This window comes from Martes martes (assembly GCF_963455335.1).
Source record: "Martes martes genome assembly, chromosome: 3".
Classification (NCBI taxonomy): Eukaryota; Metazoa; Chordata; class Mammalia; order Carnivora; family Mustelidae; genus Martes; species Martes martes.
Window position 1 is genome coordinate 181,634,241 of NC_137890.1, and position 22,045 is coordinate 181,656,285.

Genomic DNA, 22,045 nt, shown 5'->3' on the forward strand with positions numbered 1-22,045 from the left:
AGCGGTTGTCAAATGTTGGGCATGACAGGAGAGAAATGAATAGATGGAGCATGGGGCATTTTTAGGGTGATGAAATTATTCTGTAAGATACTATAATGGTGGATACATGACAGTACACATTTGTCAAAACTCATAGAACTGTACAACACAGTAAACTCTAATGTACTCTACAGACTTTAATGATGTATCAATACCTATTCATCAATTGTAACAAAGGTATCAACCTAATGTAAGATCTTAATAATAGGGGAACTATAGAGGAAGGAGAAAGAGCATACAGAAACTCTATACTTTTTCCAAATTTTTATATAAAACTAAACTGCTATACAACATAAAACTTATTAAAAATTTTTAAAAGAGGGGCGCCTGGGTGGCTCAGTGGGTTAAAGCCTCTGCCTTCGGCTCAGGTCATGATCCCAGGGTCCTGGGATCGAGCCCCGCATCGGGCTCTCTGCTCAGCAGGGAGCCTGCTTCCTCCCTTCTCTCTCTGCCTGCCTCTGCGCCTACTTGTGATCTGTCAAATAAATAAATAAAATCTTAAAAAAAAAAAAAAAAAAAAAATTTTTAAAAGAATTTTTTTAAAAAAATGAAGTCTCTGAAAATAGAAACACATTCTGTGATTGATAGCTATTAAACATTAAATTTAAAATAAAATAAACATTACATTTATCATCAGAGATTATCTCCTAATAAAAAAAATTCAACCAAAAGATGTGTTGGAATATTCCAGTGTTTGCCTATAATGATCAAGAGCTATGGGAGCCTGGGTGGCTCATTTAGTTGGGCTTCCAACTCTTGATTTCAGCTCAGGTCGTGATCTCAAGGTCATGAGATCAAGCCCACTACCAGGCTCTGTGCTGAGTGGAGTCTGCTTGGGATTCTCTCTCGCTCCCCCTTTACACCTCCCCCCAGTTGCATGCACGTACCTATGCTCTCTCTTTTTCTGTTTATAAGATAAATAAATAAATAATAATTTTTTAAAAAGCTTTCGACCTGAGCCGAAAGCCGACACTTGGAACCAATGGAGCCACCCAGGAGCCCCTAAACATACTGGATTTAAGACAGTTATTTATCTATAGATTTATGATTTCTGTAAAACTGTACTAAGTAGTTAACAGGATAAAATATAACAGATCAACAGACCAACTCATGTTTTATTGCCTAAATAAACCCTCTTTCCCTCAACCCTTTAATTCTTATATTATTTTTCTGAATTTTAAGGATAATAAAGAGCACAAAATCAAAAAAATGTCTACAATTCTGGGAGAGCCTAAATTAGGGGGAAAACATTTTAGCAACTATTGCTCAATCTTTCCATGATTCCCGTAATCAAATACAATGAGCAATTATGTGAAAGGTAAATAAATGCACAGTAATTTAAGTCCCTGATTGTCTAGTATTCTAAAATACTTATAAATCAAATAGCATATATTATAGGAAATGGCTTCCAAAAAGAAGATAGATTTTAAAGAGGAATAAAACGCCCCTAACCCAACAGTTCTTAAATTTGCATATGCAGGTTAATGTGGAATTCATGAAAAACCAGAATGCCTGAGCTCTTTGGAGTCAGAATTTCCGTAAGGCTCAAGCTCTGTATTCCTATTAAGTTTTCCAGTTGATACTTATGCACATCAAAATTTAAGTGCCACAGACCTAATCATCTATAAACCTGGAAATAAAAGCTGTAGAATAATTCTACTTTTTTTGGTGAAATTATAAAATGAAAGATTAGAAAAATACATTTCACAAATGATAATACACAGTACTCGTGCAACAAATCTTGGTTAGGTAAAAATTTCAGTAACTGTCTTTAGAATAATTTTTTTTTTTTTTTTTTAAATTTTGGCTGAGTCTCTCTATAACTTAGTATGGTATCTAAAAGGCTTTCTAGTAGGGTGCCTGGCTGGCTCAGTCGGTGGAGCATGAGACTCTTGATCTCAGGGTCCTGAGTTTGAGGCCAAAATTGAGCACGGAGTGTACTTCAAATAAAGAAGTAAAACATTAAATAAACAAATAAAAAACTTTCCAGCACTGTAACAAATCATAAGCCGTTCATAAAGGTGCACTCAAGGGGTGCCTGGGTGGCTCAGTTGGTTAAACGTCTGCCTTTTGCTGAGGTCCCAATCTCAGGGTCCTGGGCTGGAGCTCTGAGTCAGGCTCTGCCATCAGCAGGGAGCCTGCTTCACCTGCTCCCTCTGCTCTTCCCCTGCTTGTGCTCCTTCTCTCTTTCTCTCCCTTTCTCTCAAATAAAAATAATAAACTCTTAAAAAAAAATGGTGCACTCATCTTTAAAGCTCCATATGAACAATAAACATTATTAATAATCAACAAATGCATTGTTATTTTGGTAATTTTTAAAAACATATAACTAGTTAGTTTGTACCAGATACCTGCAAAGAATAATGAAGAACTTGACAAGCAAAATTGACAAAGCTTGTTGCTGTTCCTCTAACCCATCTGCCATTTTCTGAACACACTGTAGTAGCTGGATCCTTAAAACCTGCAGAATATTATCAGGAAGGAGAGATATTCCTGGAGGCACATCATCTACCCTATAAAGGGGAAAAATAAGAAGGGTGATTAAGTACAGAACTAAAATCTTTGACATGTTAAAGGAATTGCATTTTCACCTCAAACCCTAAAGAAACTCTTTTATTCCAGATGCTCTATGCCTTCTCTGCAAGTCACCACCAGATGATCACTGTGATCCTTTAGAAGGTTAACAGAACACAGTAGTTAGTCTTATTTCAGAAGAGCCTTACTGAAAAGAGGGAGAGTTAGAGAGAGAACCTACTCAATATCTTCAATTGTGCTATTTTCAAAGAAAACATTAAGAATTAATTCACTTTTTACTTAGAAATAAAACGTGTGTGTAATATATGTGTATACCATTTCTAAAAGGAACAATAACTAGCAAATAAAAATGGAGCACCTGTAACTAGGTTAATATCTGTCAACTACTTTACTAAATAAACAATATTCCCAAGCCATGTGGTCAGAAGAGAGAAATTAACCAGCAAAAGGAAAGGGAAAAGGTGAATGGAGAACCCTAAGCAGGAACATTAATAAATTTTTTTAAAGTAACATATATTTTATGACAACTGGTTTCTGGGTAAGAAGACCATCTGGGGTGCGCCTGGGTGGCTCAGTCGTTAAGCGTCTACCTTCCGCTCAGGTCACGATCCCAGGATCCTGGGACTGAGCCCCATATCGGACTCCCTACTCTGCAGGAAGCCTGCTTCTCCTTCTCCCACTCCCCCTGCTTGTGTTTCCCCTCTTCCTGTCTCTCTCTCTGTCAAATAAATATAAATAAAATCTTAAAAAAAAAAAAAAAAAGACCATCTGGTTCTTTAAGGACAAAACCAACACCAGATGTGACTGGCTACTCTCTCTTAGAGAGATTCCCCTAGAATCTACGTGAGAAGACCTTTGTACCAAGTTCCACCTCTGTACCATAAAGTATAGTACTTAATCTCTGAAGTGCCCTAATCTATAAAATTGTAATATCATCTGCCCTATTTCACAGGGTTCTGAAACCAAAAGGTCAATGTGCATTTTTAACAATGAAATATGTAAAAAACTATAAAAATGTAATATGTTTTAAATATACTATCACTAAAGCCTACAAATCTTTTCATAAAGTCACTGAGTACTAATTTTCCTATCTCTATTAAGAAAAATACCTAATTGCAAAGGAGCACCATGAAGAGCTCCTATGATTAAATGACAATCATACTTTAAAAAGTATCTTCTTCAGGTAATGCTTAATATGAAGATTTACTATTATTTTTACCCTGAGTTTAAAGCTTCATTCAGTGTAGACAGAAAAATTTGAAGCACCTTACTAGTAGTCATATAATTATATATGACAAATGTTTTAAGTGTCTTCCAGAATCATCCCACAACATAAAGTGCTTTATAAAATAAACACATGACTTCAATTACACAGAAATCAAAAAGCACATTACCAAGGCTGCAGAATTCTATAACCACATCACAAAAATACATGTTTCATTTTAGTCTGGGAATCACTTCACTTATAACTTGGATTCCTTCATTCTCTTTTATAGGTGGTATAAGAAAAACTCTCATTTTTAGATATATTTTTTCCCCTGCTAAAGAGCTAAAAGGAGGTGATGAGAAAATCCACAGTAACTTCTAAATAATATTTAAATTTAAGTATAACTGATTTTCAAGACTAAGCTGAACCATTCCTACTCACTTTTCCAAAATCTTAAGTCAAAAAGAAAGAAACATTAGATTTCCCAATATTCAATCCTAGTTACTTAAAGGATTACTTCCCTTTTTCCTTCATTGTCCCATTCTCTTTCTGCATTTAAAAAAAATTTTACTAGACAAGGGCACCTGGGTGACTCAGTGGATTAAGCCTCTTCCTTCAGCTCGGGTCCTGATCTCAGGGTCTTAGGATTGAGCCCCACATCGGGCTCTCTGCTCAGCGGGGAGCATGCTTCCCCCTCTCTGCCTGCCTCTCTGCCTACCTGTGATCTCTCTCTCTCTCTCTCTCTGTCAAATAAATAAATAATATCTTAAAAAATTTTTTTTACTAGACAGAAAAAAAATTAGCTCCTAAAAGAGAAATCTATTGTTGTACTTACACTCATTATAAAATTGGGCTTTGATTAGAACATGACTCATAGGGGCGCCTGGGTGGCTCAGTGGGTTAAAGCCTCTGCCTTCGGCTCAGGTCATGATTCCAGGGTCCTGGGATCGAGCCCCGCATCGGGCTCTCTGCTCAGCAGGGAGCCTGCTTCCTCCTCTCTCTCTGCCTGCCTCTCTGCCTACTTGTGATCTCTGTCTCTGTCAAATAAATAAATAAAATCTTTAAAAAAAAAAAAAAAAAGAACATGACTCATAGATAAAGTTGAGAAAGTTTTGCCCATATTCCTAATGCAATGAGGATTTAAGAATTTGGAAGCATTTTCCCATCATTAGGACTTTACTGCCCCCAAATTCTAAGCATCTTTTGCTGAAATTTCCCAATCCCCAGAAATCTGTTTCACTCCTCTGTTTGGCTAATAAATGTCTATATTAAACAGCTGCCCATTATTGTCTCCATCTAACTCGGGAAAAAGTCCAGCTTAAAGTCCAAGGCTTTAAATTCTGGGAAAAGCATTCTTTGCCTTGCATTTTGAATTCTCTAACTTGGAAGTTCTATCAAGTCAGTTTAATTTAAATGAGGATTATCTGTGAGTTTCTTATCTTTAAGGTGAACAGACTAGTTTTACACATCTTGTATGTCATATTCACTTGAAAAACTAAAAGTTTTCTATTAGTAAAATCTAAATTCATGGTTTAGTTTTCCGTCAGGTATGAAATAAAATTTTAAATAAACCAGCTAAATCATGAAAAGGCAATGTTCTGGCATTCTTCATCTTATTTTAAATATAGTAGCAATGTAAGTCTACATAATGTTTTTAGACATGACCTCCCAAGAAAGGAGATATGTATAATAAGTGCATCTTACAAACTTTAGAAGACTTCATTTCAATATTCCAAGTATTCAAAGGCCCAAATCCTGACTTCATAAAATCCTTACTCATGATTTTAAATGAACTGCAAATTATTAAAATAAAAGCACTTCTAAGCACAAACTACAAGAATATTTCTATGAGTAGAAACCAATAATATGTAATCTTGTTTTGAGTTCAAGATTTAATAGTTTTCAACTTTTATAAACCAGCTACAAATCACCTAATGAAGAATTCTGAAACTGTATTTATAAATAATGAAGCACTAGTGCTTTCTGAGCATTAAAGCACATCTTAAGTTCAATGCCTTGGTCCAAAGCTCTAATGATTTCTTCTCTGAATTATTAAAATTGCCTCTTAACAGTGCTTCTTGCCTTCAGTCTCAAACATTTCCAGTTCAACCTCCTAATGTTACCATAAGGATTTTCAAAAAACAAAATTCATCATGACATTTCCATGCAGAAAATTCTTTAGTAGAGCCTCGCATCCTCTGTCACAAAAAATGAAAGTCCATTAGCAATGCATGTATGGCATTTTATGATCTGGCTTCTGATTCTCTAGGCTCAGTTCACACAGGCCCACCCTCTTACTGCCTACCTCCATCCCCAAACTGCAAACACTTTCTTCCTTGAAGATTTATAATTCTCTAAATACTCTTTCTCATCATCGACCACCACCCATTTCTCCCCTTCTATCTTTATATCTCTATAAATGGATTCCATTTGTGGCTAAAAGTGTCTAGTGTCTGCTTTTTTTCTCCAGCTTTTTACCCCAGCCAACCTAACCTCTCTTACCTGAGTAACAACTATGACGTCTCCAAGATGGCTTGAGAAAAAAGTAAAAGTAAAAACTTTTTCTGGGAAGTGGTCCTGGGAACTGTAATGTAGTAGGCAGAGCAATGGGAGCTAAGATTTATACTTTCACTTGCACTTTTCCACAAAATTTGAATTTCCCCCCCATTTTATGATTTTTAAATCTAGCTTTGAAAAATCTGAATACTTCACCTCCTCCAAGATGTTTTTTAAGACCTTACTCTATAATGAAACCATAATTTTAAGTATAGTGTTTTCAGTGAATTCTGTGAGTCTAATTACTGAACTAATTACTGAGTCATGAAAACTTTCAAATTTGCATCCAGTTGGTCAGAGATATGGGTGGCTTCCAAGACTTGCAACTGGTGTCTGAAGCGAGGGCAGTCTTGTTGAGGACTTTGCCCTTAATCTGTGGGATCTGCCACTAACCCCAGGTAGTTAGTGTTATAAATGAAGTGAACTGCAGGACACCCAGTTGCTAGTAGTTAGTTCTCTCTACTTCTAGGAGCCAAGTTTCATATTAGCAGGAAAGCCTGCTATAATCAATTAACAAAGTCTGCCATGAAAGCAGGGTTATGCAGGAAGACCTTGTATGTCACATAATTGCCATTCTTCTAACAGGTCATCAATGAAGTCTTCGTGCCTCAAATTAACAAACTCATCTAAGGTTAAGAAATTGTTTCTACATACCTGGTAGGCAGCTTTTCAAAGTCAACATCTAAGAACTGTTCATAGCTAGAAACAAAATTGTCCAACCAGAGCTTCAGGTAATCTGGATCTTTCTAAAATAAGAAAACCAAGATTAAGTACATCTATCAGAAAAAAAATGCTTTCATTCCTATAAGCAGATATGAAGCAATAATATGAAATCTCTTAAGTTGTATTTGTGAAAACGTATGTGCTATTTTAAAATGTCTATTAAGTATAGGGGTGCCTGGGGTGCCTGTCAGGTTAAGCATCTGCCTTCAGCTCAGGTCATGATCTCAGGGTCCTGGAATGGAAGCCCACATCAGGTTCCCTGCCCAGCGGGGAATTTGCTTCTACCTCTTCCTGAGTCCCTCCCCGCCACTCATGATCTCTCTCTCTCGCTCTCAAATAAATAAATTATAAATCTTTATAAAAATAATAAAATGTCTATTAAGTATAGGGAACCGTCAAATGGCTTCCCATGTCACTCACACAAAGAGCTACGGTCTTAACAATGTCCTACAAGATTCTAAACAATTTGCCCTCCCCTATCCCTCTGACCTTATCCACTATTACCCTCTACTACCCTGGCTTCATGGTTGTTACTGAGACAAGCCAGACATACTCCCACCTTAACTCCTTTCAGTAGCTGTTTTCTCTACCCAGAAGACTCTTCCCCCAGATAGATGAATGGCTAACTCTCTCACCTTCTTCAAGTCATTCCTTAAACAACATTCTCGGAAAAGCCTACTTTACCACCCTTTCTTAAAACTGCAAATCTTCTTTCTAACCTTTACCTGATTCTATCCTTTTCCCCACCCCGCGGTGCTTTCTCACCATCTATCATACCATGTCATTTACTTAGTTATTAATTTACTGTCTGTCATTTCCCCTAGAATATAGGCTTCACAAGTGTAAGGCCTTTCTAAGGGCTTATCACAAGTGACTTCTTTTTTTTTTTTTTTTGGTAAAGATTTTATGTATTTATTTGACAGAGAGAGATCACAAGTAGGCAGAGAGGCAGGCAGGGAGAGGGGGAAGCAGGCTCCCCGCTGAGCAGAGAGCCTGACTCGAGGCTTGATCCCAGATCCCTGGGATCATTACCTGAGCCGAAGGCAGAGGCTTTAACCCACTGAGCCACCCAGGTGCCCCAAGTGACTTCTTTTCGTTAACTGATGGATACCAAGTGCCTAAACAGTGCCTGGCACTGAGCAGGTGCTCAATACATATGTGTTTAATGAATTAGTGAGAAATACAAGATACATGAATAAAAATCAGATATAGATCATTAACTAAACATAAAAATTAAAACTCTTCTAGAAGAAAATATAGGAGATATAATATACCTTTTATGAGATACACCTTTGCAACCTTGGGGTAGACAAAGATTTCTTGGGGAGCACACAAAAAATCACAAACCAAAAAAATAATAAGTTTTAATCAAAATTAAAAAGCATCTATCCACCAAAAGACACCATTAAGGAAATGAAAAGGCATGCCATATACCAGTTGAAAATATTAATACATATAGCTGACAAAGAACTTACACCAAGAATATATAAAGAACTCCTAAAAATCAATACCAAAAGGACAACCACTTAATTTAAAGATGGACGAAGGGCAGACACCTCACAAAAGGGGATACAGGAATGACCAGGATATGAAAGCATGCTCAAAATCATTAGCACTCCAGAGAAAAGCAAATAAAAATCAAATACAATACCTACTGCACACTCACTAGAATGGCCAAAACTAAAAACCCTGGTAATTCCAAGTATTGGAGAAGATGTGGAGCAACTAGAACTCACACTTCTCGTGGGAGTATAAAATGGTATAATCACTTAGAAAATAGTTTAGCAGTTTCTTTTTTTTTTTTTTAAGATTTTATTTATTTATTTGACAGAGAGATCACAAGTAGGCAGAGAAGAAGGCAGAGAGAGGGGGGAAGCAGGCTCCCTGCTGAGCAGAGAGCCCAATGCAGGGCTCAATTCCAAGACCCTGAGATCATGACCTGAGCCTGAAGGCAGAGGCTTAACCCACGGAGCCACCCAGGCGCCCTTTGGCAGTTTCTTTTAACGTTAAACATAGACATGTCACATGGCCCTTCCATGAGAGAAGGAAAATCACAGAACTACAAAAATGTACAAAAATGCTCATAGAAGATTTATTTTTAATAGGCAAATGCTAGAGACAATCCAAAATTCCATCAACCTGTTCACTGACAAAGAAAGTATTGTATACTCATACAGTGGATTACTATTCAGGAATAACACTAAATGAAAAGTTGATACAATGACAAGCAGAAATTTTAAAAACATGACTCAGCAGAAATGCCAGGCATTAAAGTGTATACACTGTATGATTTCATTTATACAAAGTTCTAGAGCAGGCTATGGTGACAGAAATTAGATCACTGGCTCTCTTTCAGAGGACTGACTATAAAGGGACAGAAAGGAAACTTTCCTACGTGATAGGAATTTTCTATTTTTTTATATAGTAGTTACACAATGTTTGCCTGTATCAAAACATGCAATTTCACACTTAAAATGTGTGCATTTCACAGACTGTAAGTTATATCTCAAAGCTTATTTGAAATAAAATGCTTCCTCAGAAATGTCTTTTTAAATATAAATCACTAAAAATGATGCTCGAATTTATTTCCTTCCTCTCCTTAACTCTTCTTTACTGCAGTCAATTTCAACAATTCTCAGAAGTTTTACTTAGTCATTAAATATTATTGGTTAGGCACTGCACTTGGGAAGGGAACTCAAGTAATTTATTTCCTAAAATAAAAGCATTACCCTACAAATCAGAATTGCTAAAAGAATGTTCCCAAAATGTACAGAGACTGCTGACCTTTTGTGTATTTGCTTTTTTCTATTAATATACTGTTCCAAAGTCAGATTGTAAATTGCCACTATCTACATCATCACTGAGAAATAAAATGGAAATATTTCAGAAAAAGATTTCTCATGTGAGAAATTTTCTCAAGGGCTCCATTACTTGCTATTTTCATTTCCAACTAGCACATTATTCATTTATTCATTTATCCACTCAGAATAGGAATCCAGAAATACAAATAGCTGGAGTTTTCCCTATCATTTTTAATAAAGCAGAAGATTATCTCTCTGTAAAAGTTAGACACAAAACAGTCTCATAACAGCATAAAGAATTAATGCATTTGTCCTCATAGTTTATTTAGGAACTCTACAGTATCTAGTTCAAAGTCTAAAGGTCAGGGTTACCAAGTGGTTGGCAGGTACAAGGTTCTCCTAGGAAGTTGAACAACTATACTGAAAGAAATGATACTTAAATCCGGAAATGTTTCATTTAATAAGAAGTAAAGCAGTTGTAGTTTTTTGAGCATATGCCATGTGCTAAGTATTACAACAGGCATTTTCAAATACATATCATTCCATTTACTCCTTACACCTACCCAGAGGTTTCATTTCCCCATTTTGTAGGTTAGAAAAGGGATGTTCTAGAATATGTAACTTGTCCAGTCACACAGTTAGTAATTGATAGTGCTGGAATTAAAATGCAAGATACATTAATCCATCTGTGCTCCTTCTACTGCACTATGCTATCTTTGAAATACGAGCACAGCTTTAGTGAGCAAAAAGAGGAAAAGAGTTATCAGGGTCAGAAAACTCAAAGCCATAAACAACTTAACACAAAAAACAGCCACATCCTACACAGCCTGATAAAATTCTTAGAGAATCTACGCTTTACTGCCAAAAACCACAAAAAGAAAGATCTCCACAAACCCAGAAACCATATTAATTAAATCTCAAATTTAGTCACTTTCATGGTTGAGTTTGGTATACTGAAACACCATAGTACGATCTATCTTACCAATTGTACACTATTAACATAACACATAAAGGTATTATGTACTCAGGAGCACTGGGCCAAATTACAGGGACTCTAATACCTGCCTTGCCACTTTCTTGAACAAGTCATGCTATGTTTGTATATCAGTTTTTTCCTCTATAAAAATGAATATAATTATAGTACCTTTCTTACAGGGCTGTTATAAAAATTAAATAATCTAATACATGTCAAGGACTTAGAATAATTCCTCGCACAGAGTATATGCTTAATTATTAATAATATTTTTATAACCTACTATGTGTCAAAATTAGGAAACTCCCATAAAACAGAATACCCTATGCAACAAACATAAATGATCCCCCTTGCCAAATGATTTTAATTGTATTCTTTTCTTTTTAAATCTCTTTGCATTTATTATCTGCATGACTTTGGCCAGGTTACTTGATTTCTACAATCCGTTCTTCATCTATAATATTATTTCCTACCTCATAGGGTGTTGAGAGCACTAAATAAGATAATACACGTAAGGCATCAACAATGCCTGTCATTTAGCAATTATTTAAAACATGCCATTACCATTATTAAGATACAGACTCCGCTATCAAGTTGGCCATGATTCAGTGTTAATGAAATAAGCACTTATGAAATAACTACAAAATCAACTTTACTGATTCTGCTCTCAAATATTCATTCAATCATCTGCCATTGTTTAAAATAATCTTTCATTTGAACTGTTATATAGGTCTCTACTGGTCTTTATAGCTTTAGTTTCTCCTCCCTATACACAGTTACTAATGGGATTTGTTTAATTTAAACCTAATCATTTCTTTCCTCCTGTTCAAATACCTTCAATGGCCCCCATTACCACAGGATGAAGTTTAAACACTGTCCAATACAGTAGCCACTAGCCAAACGTGATTATTTAAATTCCATTAACGCACAGAAGGCTTTTACCTTCTCTTAACACCCACTCCCCTGTTGGAAAGCATTAGTTGGTAATGGAATTAGGAGATCCAAGCAATTTCACATAGTTCTTAAGGGGTAAGGTTACAGGTAAAAATAGGGGAACACCTGACTTCCTCCATGCAATATTTGGAATGTAGTACTCCTTCAAGTTTTAAAACTATAAACTTTTAAATACATAGACGTATTTCAACCAATACTAGGCAGTTCCCAACTTACATATGAGCTGCATTTATAAAAGTTCATTTAAGTCAGTTAAATTCATAATATATTTTCTAATTCCTACCAAAAGAAGATAAATCTCCCCTCAATAGAAACACAATTATTAAGGGTCAATCATCTTTCAGGTCAGTCCTCAAGTTTTTCTTGACAGAATCTAGCTACCTCAAAAAAACATTTAGTAAGTACATACCAACCATGTAAATCAAGAACAGTACTAGACTCGGGGCACCTGGGTGGCTCAGTGGGTTAAGCCTCTGCCTTCAGCTCAGGTCATGATCTCGGGGTCCTGGGATGGAGCCCCACATCAGGGTCCCTATTCAGTGGGGAGCCTGCATTCCACCCCAACCCCCCCGCCTGCCTCTCTGCCTACTTGTGATCTCTCTCTGTCAAATAAATAAATAAAATCTTAAAAAAAAAAAAAAAGAATAGTACTAGACTCTATGGCTATGATGACAACTAAAACGTAATCTTAAGTCAATTTTACCTAAAGAAACAAACAAAAAACCTATAATCTTATCCTCAAAGTGCTCACTGTTCTATAGAAGAGAGGCATAAACAAATAAAATGCACAACAGCATAAGAAGTAAAGCAGCTGTAAAAAGTATTGAAATAATAAAAAGGTGAAGCCTAGGTGGCTCACTTGGTAGAATAGGCAACTCTTGATCTTGGGGTTGTGAGTTCAAGCCCCACAGTGGGGGTAGAGAGTCCTTAAAATAAAATCTTAAAAAAAGAGGTAAAGGATCTGTACTCGAGGAACTACAGAACACTCATGAAAGAAACTGAAGAAGAGAGAAAAAGATGGAAGAGCATTCCATGTTCATGTATGGGAAGAATAAACATTGTTAAAATGTCCATACTGTCTAGAGCAATCTATACTTTCAATGCCATCCCGATCAAAGTTCCACCAGCATTTTTCAAAGAGCTGGAACGAACAATCCTAAAATTTGTATGGAACCAGAAGAGACCCCGAATTGCTAAGGAAATATTGAAAAAGAAAAACAAAACGGGGGGCATCACATTGCCTGATTTCAAGCTTCACTATAAAGCTGTGATCACCAAAACAGCCTGGTACTGGCATAAAAAGAGACACATAGACCAGTGGAACAGAGTAGAGAGCCCGATATGGACCCTCAACTCTATGGTCAAATAATCTTCGACAAAGCAGGAAAAATACACAGTGGAAAAAAGACAGTCTCTTCAATAATGGTGTTGGGAAAATTGGACAGCTATGTAAAGAAGAATGAAACTTGACCATTCTCTTACTGCATACACAAAGGTAAACTCAAAATAGATGAAAGAACTCAACATGAGGCAGGAATCTATCAAAATCCTAGAGAACATAGACAGTTAATCTCTTCAACATCAGCCAGAGCAACTTCTTTCAAGACATGTCCCCAAAGGCAAAGGAAACAAAAGCAAAAATGAACTTTTGGGACTCAATCAAAATCAAAAGTTTCTGCACAGCAAAGGAAACAGTCAACAAAACAAAGAGGCAACCCATGGAATGGGAGAAGATATTCACAGATGACACTACAAAGGGCTGACATCCAAGATCTATAAAAAAAACTCCTCAAACTCAACACACACAGAACAGATAATCACGTCAAAAAATGGGCAGAAGACATGAACAGACAATTCTCCAATGAAGACATATAAATGGCTAACAGACACATGAAAAAATGTTCATCATCATTAGCAATCAGGGAGATTCAAATCAAAACCACATAGAGATACCACCTTACACCAGTCAGATGGCCAAAATCAACAGGACAGTAAACAAGTACTGGAGAAGATGTGGGTGGGAACGCAAGTTGGCGCATTCCTTAAGAAATTAAAAATATAGCTACCCTATGACCCTGCAATTGCACTACTGGGTATTTACCCCAAAGATACAGATGTAGTGAAAAGAAGGGCCATCTGTACCCCGATGTTCAAAGCAGCAATGGCCACAGTCACCAAACTGTGGAAAGAACCAAGATGCCCTTCAACAGATGAATGGATAAAGAAGATATGATCCATATATACAATGAAGTATTACGCCTCCATCAGAAAGGATAAATACCCAACTTTTGTATCAACATGGACAGGACTGGAGGAGATTATGCTGAGTGAAGTAAGTCAAGCAGAGAGCCAATTATTATATGGTTTCACTTACTTGTGGAGCATAAGAAATAATATGGAGGACACTGGGAGAAGGAGAGAAGTGAGTTGGGAGAAATCCGAGGGGGAGACAAACCATGAGAGACTGTGGACCTTGAGAAACAAACAGAGGGTTTTGGAGGGGAGGGGGGGTGGGGGGTTGGGTGAGCCTGATGGTGGCTATTAAGGAGGGCACGTACTGCATGGAGCACTGGGTGAGGTGCATAAACAATGAATTCTGGAACACTGAAAAAAAATAAAATTTAATTTAAAAAAAAGAAAAAGAATTAAAAAGGGAGCTATTGACTGTTAAAATCAGAAATAACTGAGACTTGCAAAAGAAACTGCTATTAACATACTCTCAATCTCACCTCCACATTCTTAAGATTATATACATATAGTTCGTGCCATTCATCCCAAGATGTTATATAATGACTTATTAAAATTAAATATACTCCTTAATACATGTCAGTCTTCTTATATATGTGTATTTCTTGCAAAAACTGAAAAACAATAAATTTGAGAATTTTCACACTAAAAAACTTGTAATTTCCCTCACTCTACCTTCTTTGCATTTATTCTTGTCTTCTTGAAATGGGTGGTATATTAATAATCTATTTCTGCATAACAAATTAAATAAATTCAGGAGTTTAAACAAAAAATATTTTATCAGTTTTTTGGGTGAGGAATTCAAAACCAGCTCAGAATTTCTCATGAGCCTTCATCATAATGAAGATGTCAAGCAGGGCTACAGTCATAGCAAAGCTGGACTGGGCTGGAAGAACTACCTTCAGCCTCACTCATGTGGTGGCTGGCAAGGCTTCAGTTAGTTCTTCATAACATGGGCCTCTCCACTGGGCTGAACACAACACAGCAGCTGGCTTCACCGAGCCAATTATCCAAGAAAAAAAAGGAATAACTGAGATGAAAACAAGAATGTCTTTTCTAATTTCAGAAATGATATACCATCACTTTTGCCAAATTCTATGGTCACAAAAGAACCCTGGTACAACGTAGGAGAGGATGTGAGGATCTTAAAGACTGGTGACCACAAATGCCTATCTAGTTCACTAATTTTTAGCCTTTTTTTAAACATATGTATTTTTTTAAGGTTTTACTTATTTGACAGAGAGAACACAAGCAGGGGGAACACCAGGCAGAGGGAGAAACAGGATCCCTGCTGAGAAAGAAGCCCAATGCAGGACTCAATCCCAGGACCCTGGGATCATGACCTGAGCCAAAGGTAGATGCTTAACAAACTGAGCTACCCAGGTGCCCCTAAATAGATGTATTAAAGCAATAAATTTTTCTAAGTAATGTGTAGCTACTCCCCATCAAGTTCTAAAATGCAGTATCATTCAGGTCCCCCCAAATTCTTACTTATCTATTTTAGAGAGAGGGAGAGAGAGAGGGGGTTGGAGGAGGGACAGAGGGAGAGGAAGAGAGCAGGCTTGGGTCTCCAACTCACAACCCTTAAATCATTAGCTGAGGCAAAAATCAGGAGTCAGACACCTGATTGAGCCACACAGGTGCCCCTGAAAATTCTAATTTTTATTGCTTGTTCTTTAATCAAAGGTTTATTTAAAAGGGTATTTCATGGCTTCCAAACATTCCTTTTTAATCTTTTTGCTATAGATATCTTCTTTCATTGTCATTGTTAAATATACTCTATTATTTTGATCTTTAGAAATTTGTTGAAATTTGCTCTAAGGTCTGTTATATCACTTTTGTAAATGTGCGTTTGAAAGGAATGTACATTGGGTATAGTGTTCTACATAAATCCATAACATCAAGTTTATCAATTCTATTGTTTGAGTCTTCTGTATCTTTACTGACTTGTCTATTCATTCTATCAAGTACTGACTTTTTTAATTAGTAAGGCAAGTTAAATAGAAAAAAAAACCCTTAAATTGTCATATGTTCATTTCTCTGTGCTTGCTTTAAGACTATGAGGTACACACAAATTTAAAATTGTTATATCTTCCTGGTGAACTCAACTGTTTTGTTTTGCTCAACATGGCTTTATTTCACTTTACTCTTTGGAAAAATTTCATTTGGTTAGAAATAATAGATTAAAGATGTCAACCTTTTTCCTTCTGTCATTCTTACTGAAAAATCAGCTATTAATCTGTCATCCCTTTGAAGATAATCTTTTTTTTTTTTTCCTCTGACAGCTTTTAAGATTTTTTGGGGGGGGGGTTCTGCAAAACCACTACAGTTTCACTTCAATGTATCTTGATATGGAATTAGTTTTAATTATTCTGCTTGAAATTCAGTGGACTTTCATTAATCTTGGACCGCTCTCACCTGTAATCTCTTCAAATATTACATTTGTTTCATTCTTCCTTTCCTTTCCTTTTCAGAGTCCAATTAAAGTGGAGGTACAGCTCAGTGGCAGAGCATTTGACTGCAGAGTCCAATTAAACATGGATTAAGCCTTTTCATACTAGCCCTCCTACCTCTTAACCTTTCTTCCTTATCTTCCATTTCTTTGACTCCTACTTTATCCTGTAGAAAGGACTTATCTCCCTTCCAATTAACTAATTCTCTTTGGCTGTCTAAACTCTTTTTTTTTTTTTAGATTTTACTTATTTATTTCACAGACAGAGATCACAAGTAGGCAGAGAGGCAGGCAGAGAGAGGGGAAAGGAAGCAGACTCCCTGCTGAGCAGAGAGCCCGATGTGGGGCTCGATCCCAGGACCCTGGGATCAAGACCTGAGCCGAAGGCAGAGGCTTTAACCCACTGAGCCACCCAGGTGCCCCAGCTGTCTAAACTCTTATCAACCACATTTACTGGTTTTTAAATATCATTATTAGGTTTCCCCCCTATTTCTAGATACTCTATTTCTTTTTTTGAAACTGCTAGTTCACTTTTTATATCATATTTCTCTGATTCTAAGTTGTTTTATTTTTAAAATTTTGATCTTTGAAATCAAAATGCATCTTACTCAGAGAGGCTGCTATTAAGACCTATTTGTCAATGCCTGTGCAAACCCGGTAACAGCTGTTTCATATTGTCCTTTCACTAGATTCATGCACAAATTACTACATGTTGAACTTAATTGGTCAAAAAATTATACTATGATTATGCAATAAAATGAAGTTTTCATATATACAAAAAAAAGACATGAAAACAGAGCACAAGGGTATAATTTGATATTAATGATACACCTATTCTTTACTGTAGAAATAATCACAATTTTATGTTTTATGGCAAGGCAACAGCTAAGGGCTTTAGAAAGTTGATAATGGCAGATACCCTCAAATAGAGGAAACTGAAATACATGCAAAAGAATTACCTACCATATGCCAATCAGTGCAAATAAAGACTAGAGAATCTGTCAAATCCCTTGGAAAAGATGAAAGAAATTCCAAGGCAATGAGAGTCTAGTATGGTTGATTCATACATCATGAATTAAAGTATTAAGTTGCAATTTGGTATCTGAACTGAAGTTTCTTCTTCCAGAAGGACTGCATTTGCTTTTACCAAGCTGCAGACTAGTCTGCAAGATCTAGGGCTTTTGGACTTTCCCTACAATGAAAGGCAAATTTGATTTGCAAATTCATGAAAGAATCAACTGGTGGTCTCATCCTCTCAGGGACTTTTTACCTTTTGGCTCTGTTAACACAAAGTCATTTTCTCCTGGAGTCCCCAAGTGAAGATCAAAGAGTGAGGTGAGTTTGTTTCCACTTGACCTTTACCCCACAGGGGTATTCCTTTTGGGGGTCATAATGGAAAAATCTATTAGACTTCTCACTCTGATTAGTCCCTTACCTTTGATTTCTTCCTTCCATCCACAAGACCACGAAAACACAAAAGCTCAAGATCACCAGGAAAGGTAGCTTCATTCTCCATCTACCTAAGTTCCTGTTTTCACTAAGATCGAGCCTCATAATGCCTTACCATCATCATCTTGCCAGCTTCTCAATCCCATTAAGATATTTCTTAATTTTATTCAGAATCGTAACTGATTTTCAGAAGGGTTGGTCTAACAACCTAGACTAATTTATTACCAAAAGTAAAGTCTAAACTAAGGTCACTTTTCCTTCATACCTTTGGTCAGGATTTCTATGAGCCTGGAACATATTCTGTGGCTACTAAACTACTATTCATTCTTTAAAACCTTGACCAAATGCTATCTCTTTAAGCAATCCATGATGACTTCATTCATCTTCCCTAAGGTCTCACATCTAAGCCCACAATCTAAATGGGAAACTGACTATTTGGAGATGAAGTCAGTCAATTAAATAGATAAAAGAGACAAAATTTTGATGAAAAGAAAGTCTGTCACATCTTGAAAGGTTTGGAAGTCATTTTAACATAAATGAAAAAGCAACATTCAAAGAGAGGTCTAGATAAAAAATTAGGCATAGAATACACCAATCCCTAGAGAGAAGATTTCAAATTTTACTTTAGGTATATCTTGAGTTTTATTTTATTTATTTAATTTTTTAAAAAGATTGTACTTACTCCTTTATCAAAGGGAGAGAGAGAAAGAACAATCAGGGGAGCAGCCGGCAGAGGGAGAAACAGACCCCCCACTGAGCAAGGAGCCCGATCCCAGGACCCTGGGATTATGACCTGAGACAGATGCTCAACTAAGCCACCCAGGCGTCCCTGTATTTCTTAAATTAAGGGGAAAAAAAACTGAACCTGTCGTTCAGATAACTAAGTTCCAGGTTTGAACAACGTAGTGCAGAAAATTCGGCTAAACTTAGCAAGACTTGAAAAGTCAACATCTGGAATGTTTTAATGTTAGGTATAACATGACTTGCTGCATTAATTTTGTGTTCACCTTGGAGTTTCACACACGGTAGACAGGTAAAGAAATGTCTGACTCAGGTTTTTTTGGGAAGGCAGTCAAGTGATCCAATGTACCGCTGTGGTATGGGATGCTAATAGCAGGAAAGGCTGTACATATGTAAGGACAGGAATACAAAGGAACTCTCTGTACTTTCTGTTCAATTTTGCTATGAACCTAAAACTGCTCTAAAAAATGAAGTTTAAAAATTTTTAAAAAGAGAAAAATACACAATTCAAGGGGTAAGATGACAGTAAAAAACATATGTATAAAGCAGGCACCCAATAACTAGTTGAATTGGACTACAGTGAATCCTTTTTTTTTTTTTTAAGATTTTATTTATTTGGGGCACCTGGGTGGCTCAGTCCTTAAGCGTCTGCATTCCACTTGGGTCATGATCCCAGGGTGCTGGGATCAAGCCCCACTTCAGGCTCCCTGCTCAGTGGAGAGCCTGCTTCTCCTTCTCCCTCTGCTGCTCCTCCTGCTTGTGCTCCCTCTCTCTCTCTCATTGCCTCTCTGTGTCAAATAAATAAAATAAAAAAATAAAAAATAAAATCTTCTTTTTCTTTTAAGATTTCATATATTTATTTATTTGACAGAGAGCACACAAGCAGGGGGAATGGCAGGCAGAGGGAGAAGCAGACTCCCCGCTAAGCAAGAAGCCTGATGCAGGACATGATCCCAGGACCCTGGGAACATGACCTGAGCCAAAGATGCTTAATGGACTGAGCCACCCAGGAGTCCCTGAATTCTGTTTGTTTGTTTTTTTAAGGTTTTCTTAAGTTTATTTTTTTTTTAGTAAACTCTATACCCAACATGGAGCTCAAATTCAAGACCCTGAGATCAAGAGTTGCATATTCTTACAACAACTGAGCCAATCAGGCACCCCTACCTACAGTGAATTCTTTTAAGAAAAGCCTACCATTGTGAATGTATTAACTAAATATAACACTGATACTTTTTAATTGGAGCTTAAAAGCTTAAAGTTGAAGTTTCATGTCAGGTTGAAGTTTTTCAAATTTAATATCTTAATGATTCATAGTAGAAAAGGTAATTAATTTACAGACACCCATAAAGTACTTTAACTGAAAATCTCTGAAAAATGAAATTTTTACTTTCAGCATGTCTGTATATTCTATAACTAATTGTATCTTAAATTTTAAAAATTTTAATTCTAACATAAAACACTACTTTCCTTAGAACATGAATCTAAATTAGAAAATTTATGTATTTTTATGCCTTAAAAGGAAGATCATTCACTCGAAAATTGAAATTTTTATTTAAACTTATTTAAATTTTGTATTTTGACAAAAATCCTAAGTCAAAATTGCTCAATAAAAAAGTATAAATTCACCCCACAATATCATAAATTAAAATAGTACTTATCTTTCTTACTATTCAAATGTTTTAATGTCATGAAAAATAATTTGACAATTAAATATATCAAACAAAACTGAATTTTTTTAGAGGCAAATTGTTGTAAACTTTTTTGAGAGACGTATGAATCAGTTAATGCTTTGGTTCAATGTGAACAGACAACTCTGAGTTTGAATTTAAGTCACAAGACATAAATTAAAATGTTGAAACACCCAAAGAACAAATAATCCAATCAAGAAATGGACAGAAGACATGAACAGATATTTCTGCAAAGAAGACATCCAAATGCCCAACAGACACATGAAAAAGTCCTCAACATCACTCGGCATTAGGGAAATACAATCAAAACCACAATGAGATACCACCTCACACCAGTCAGAACGGCTAAAATTAACAAATTAGGAAACTACAGATGTTGGCGAGGATGCAGAGAAAGGGGAACCCTCCTACACTGTTGGTGGGAATACAAGCTGGTGCAGCCACTCTAGAAAACAGTATGGGGGCGCCTGGCTGGCTCAGTGGGTTAAAGCCTCTGCTTTCGGCTCAGGTCATGATCCCAGGGTCCTGGGATCGAGCCCCACATCGGGCTCTCTGCTGAGCAGGGAGCCTGCTTCCTCCTCTCTCTCTGCCTGCTCTCTGCCTACTTGTGATCTCTGTCTGTCAAATAAATAAATAAAAATCTTAAAAAAAAAAAAAAAAAGAAAACAGTATGAAGGTTCCTCAAAAAGTTGAAAATAGAGCTACCCTATGACCCTGCAATTGCACTACCAGGTATTTACCCCAAAGATAGAAAGGTAGTGATCTAAAGGGGCACCTGTACCCCAATGTTTATAGCAGCAATGTCCACAATTGTCAAACAATGGAAAAAGCCCAAATGTCCACCAACTGATGAATGGATATAGAAGATGTGGTATATATCTACAATGGACTACTACTCAGCCATCAAAAAATGAAATCTTGCCATTTGCAACAAGGTGAATGGAACTAGAGGGTATTATTGTAAGCAAAACACGTCAATCAGAGAAAGACAAGTATCATATTATCTCACTGATATTTGTAATTTAAGAAACAAAACAGAGAATCATAGGGGAAGACAAGAAAAAATGAAAACAAGATGAAACCAGAGAGGGAGACAAACCATAAGAGCCTCTTAATCTTAGGAAACAAACTGAGGGTTGCAGAGGGGAGGGGGATGGAGGATGGGGTGGCTGGGTGATGGGATATTGGGGAGGGTATGTGTTGTGGTAAATGCTGGGTGTTGGGTAAGACTGATAAATCACAGAGCTGTACACCTGAAACAAATAATACATTACTGTTAATTAAAAAACAAAAAAATTTTTAATTAAAAAAAAAGGAAGAGAAAAGGTTGATATGCCTTAGATATAGGTAAGAAGACATTACTTTGAATATTTTAAAAGACAGTATAGTAGCTCAACCAGTTAAGTGTCTGTCTCTTGATTTAAGCTCAGGTCCCCATCTCAGGGTTGTGAGACTGAGCCCAACGTTGAGCTTGGCACTGGGTGTGGAGCTTGCTTAAGAGTCTCTCTCTCTCTCCATCTCTCTCTGCCCCTCTTCCTCCCCATCCCCCCAGCGCCATTGCTGGCCCATGCACACACATTTTACTAAAAAAAAAAGTTTTAAAAAAACAGTATAGTACATATTAAATATATTTAAAAGCAGAGCTCCCCGTTTTCCTTATTGAAAAAGAAATAAGGTGAC

The 22,045-nt window shown here is 36.6% G+C and overlaps 1 protein-coding gene across 1 annotated transcript in view; it reads right to left on the reverse strand.

Moving 5' to 3' along the window:
- The window catches only part of NBEAL1 (neurobeachin like 1), a 195,557-nt gene that overhangs the window by 162,779 nt on the left and 10,733 nt on the right, over nucleotides 1-22,045 (reverse strand). Inside the window, exons 3-4 of the mRNA XM_080798670.1 lie at nucleotides 6,992-7,083; nucleotides 2,391-2,552 (exon numbers count right to left, since the gene is read on the reverse strand). Coding sequence (XP_080654796.1) covers nucleotides 2,391-2,552; nucleotides 6,992-7,083 — 254 coding nt within the window. The remainder of the gene's footprint in view (nucleotides 1-2,390; nucleotides 2,553-6,991; nucleotides 7,084-22,045) is intronic.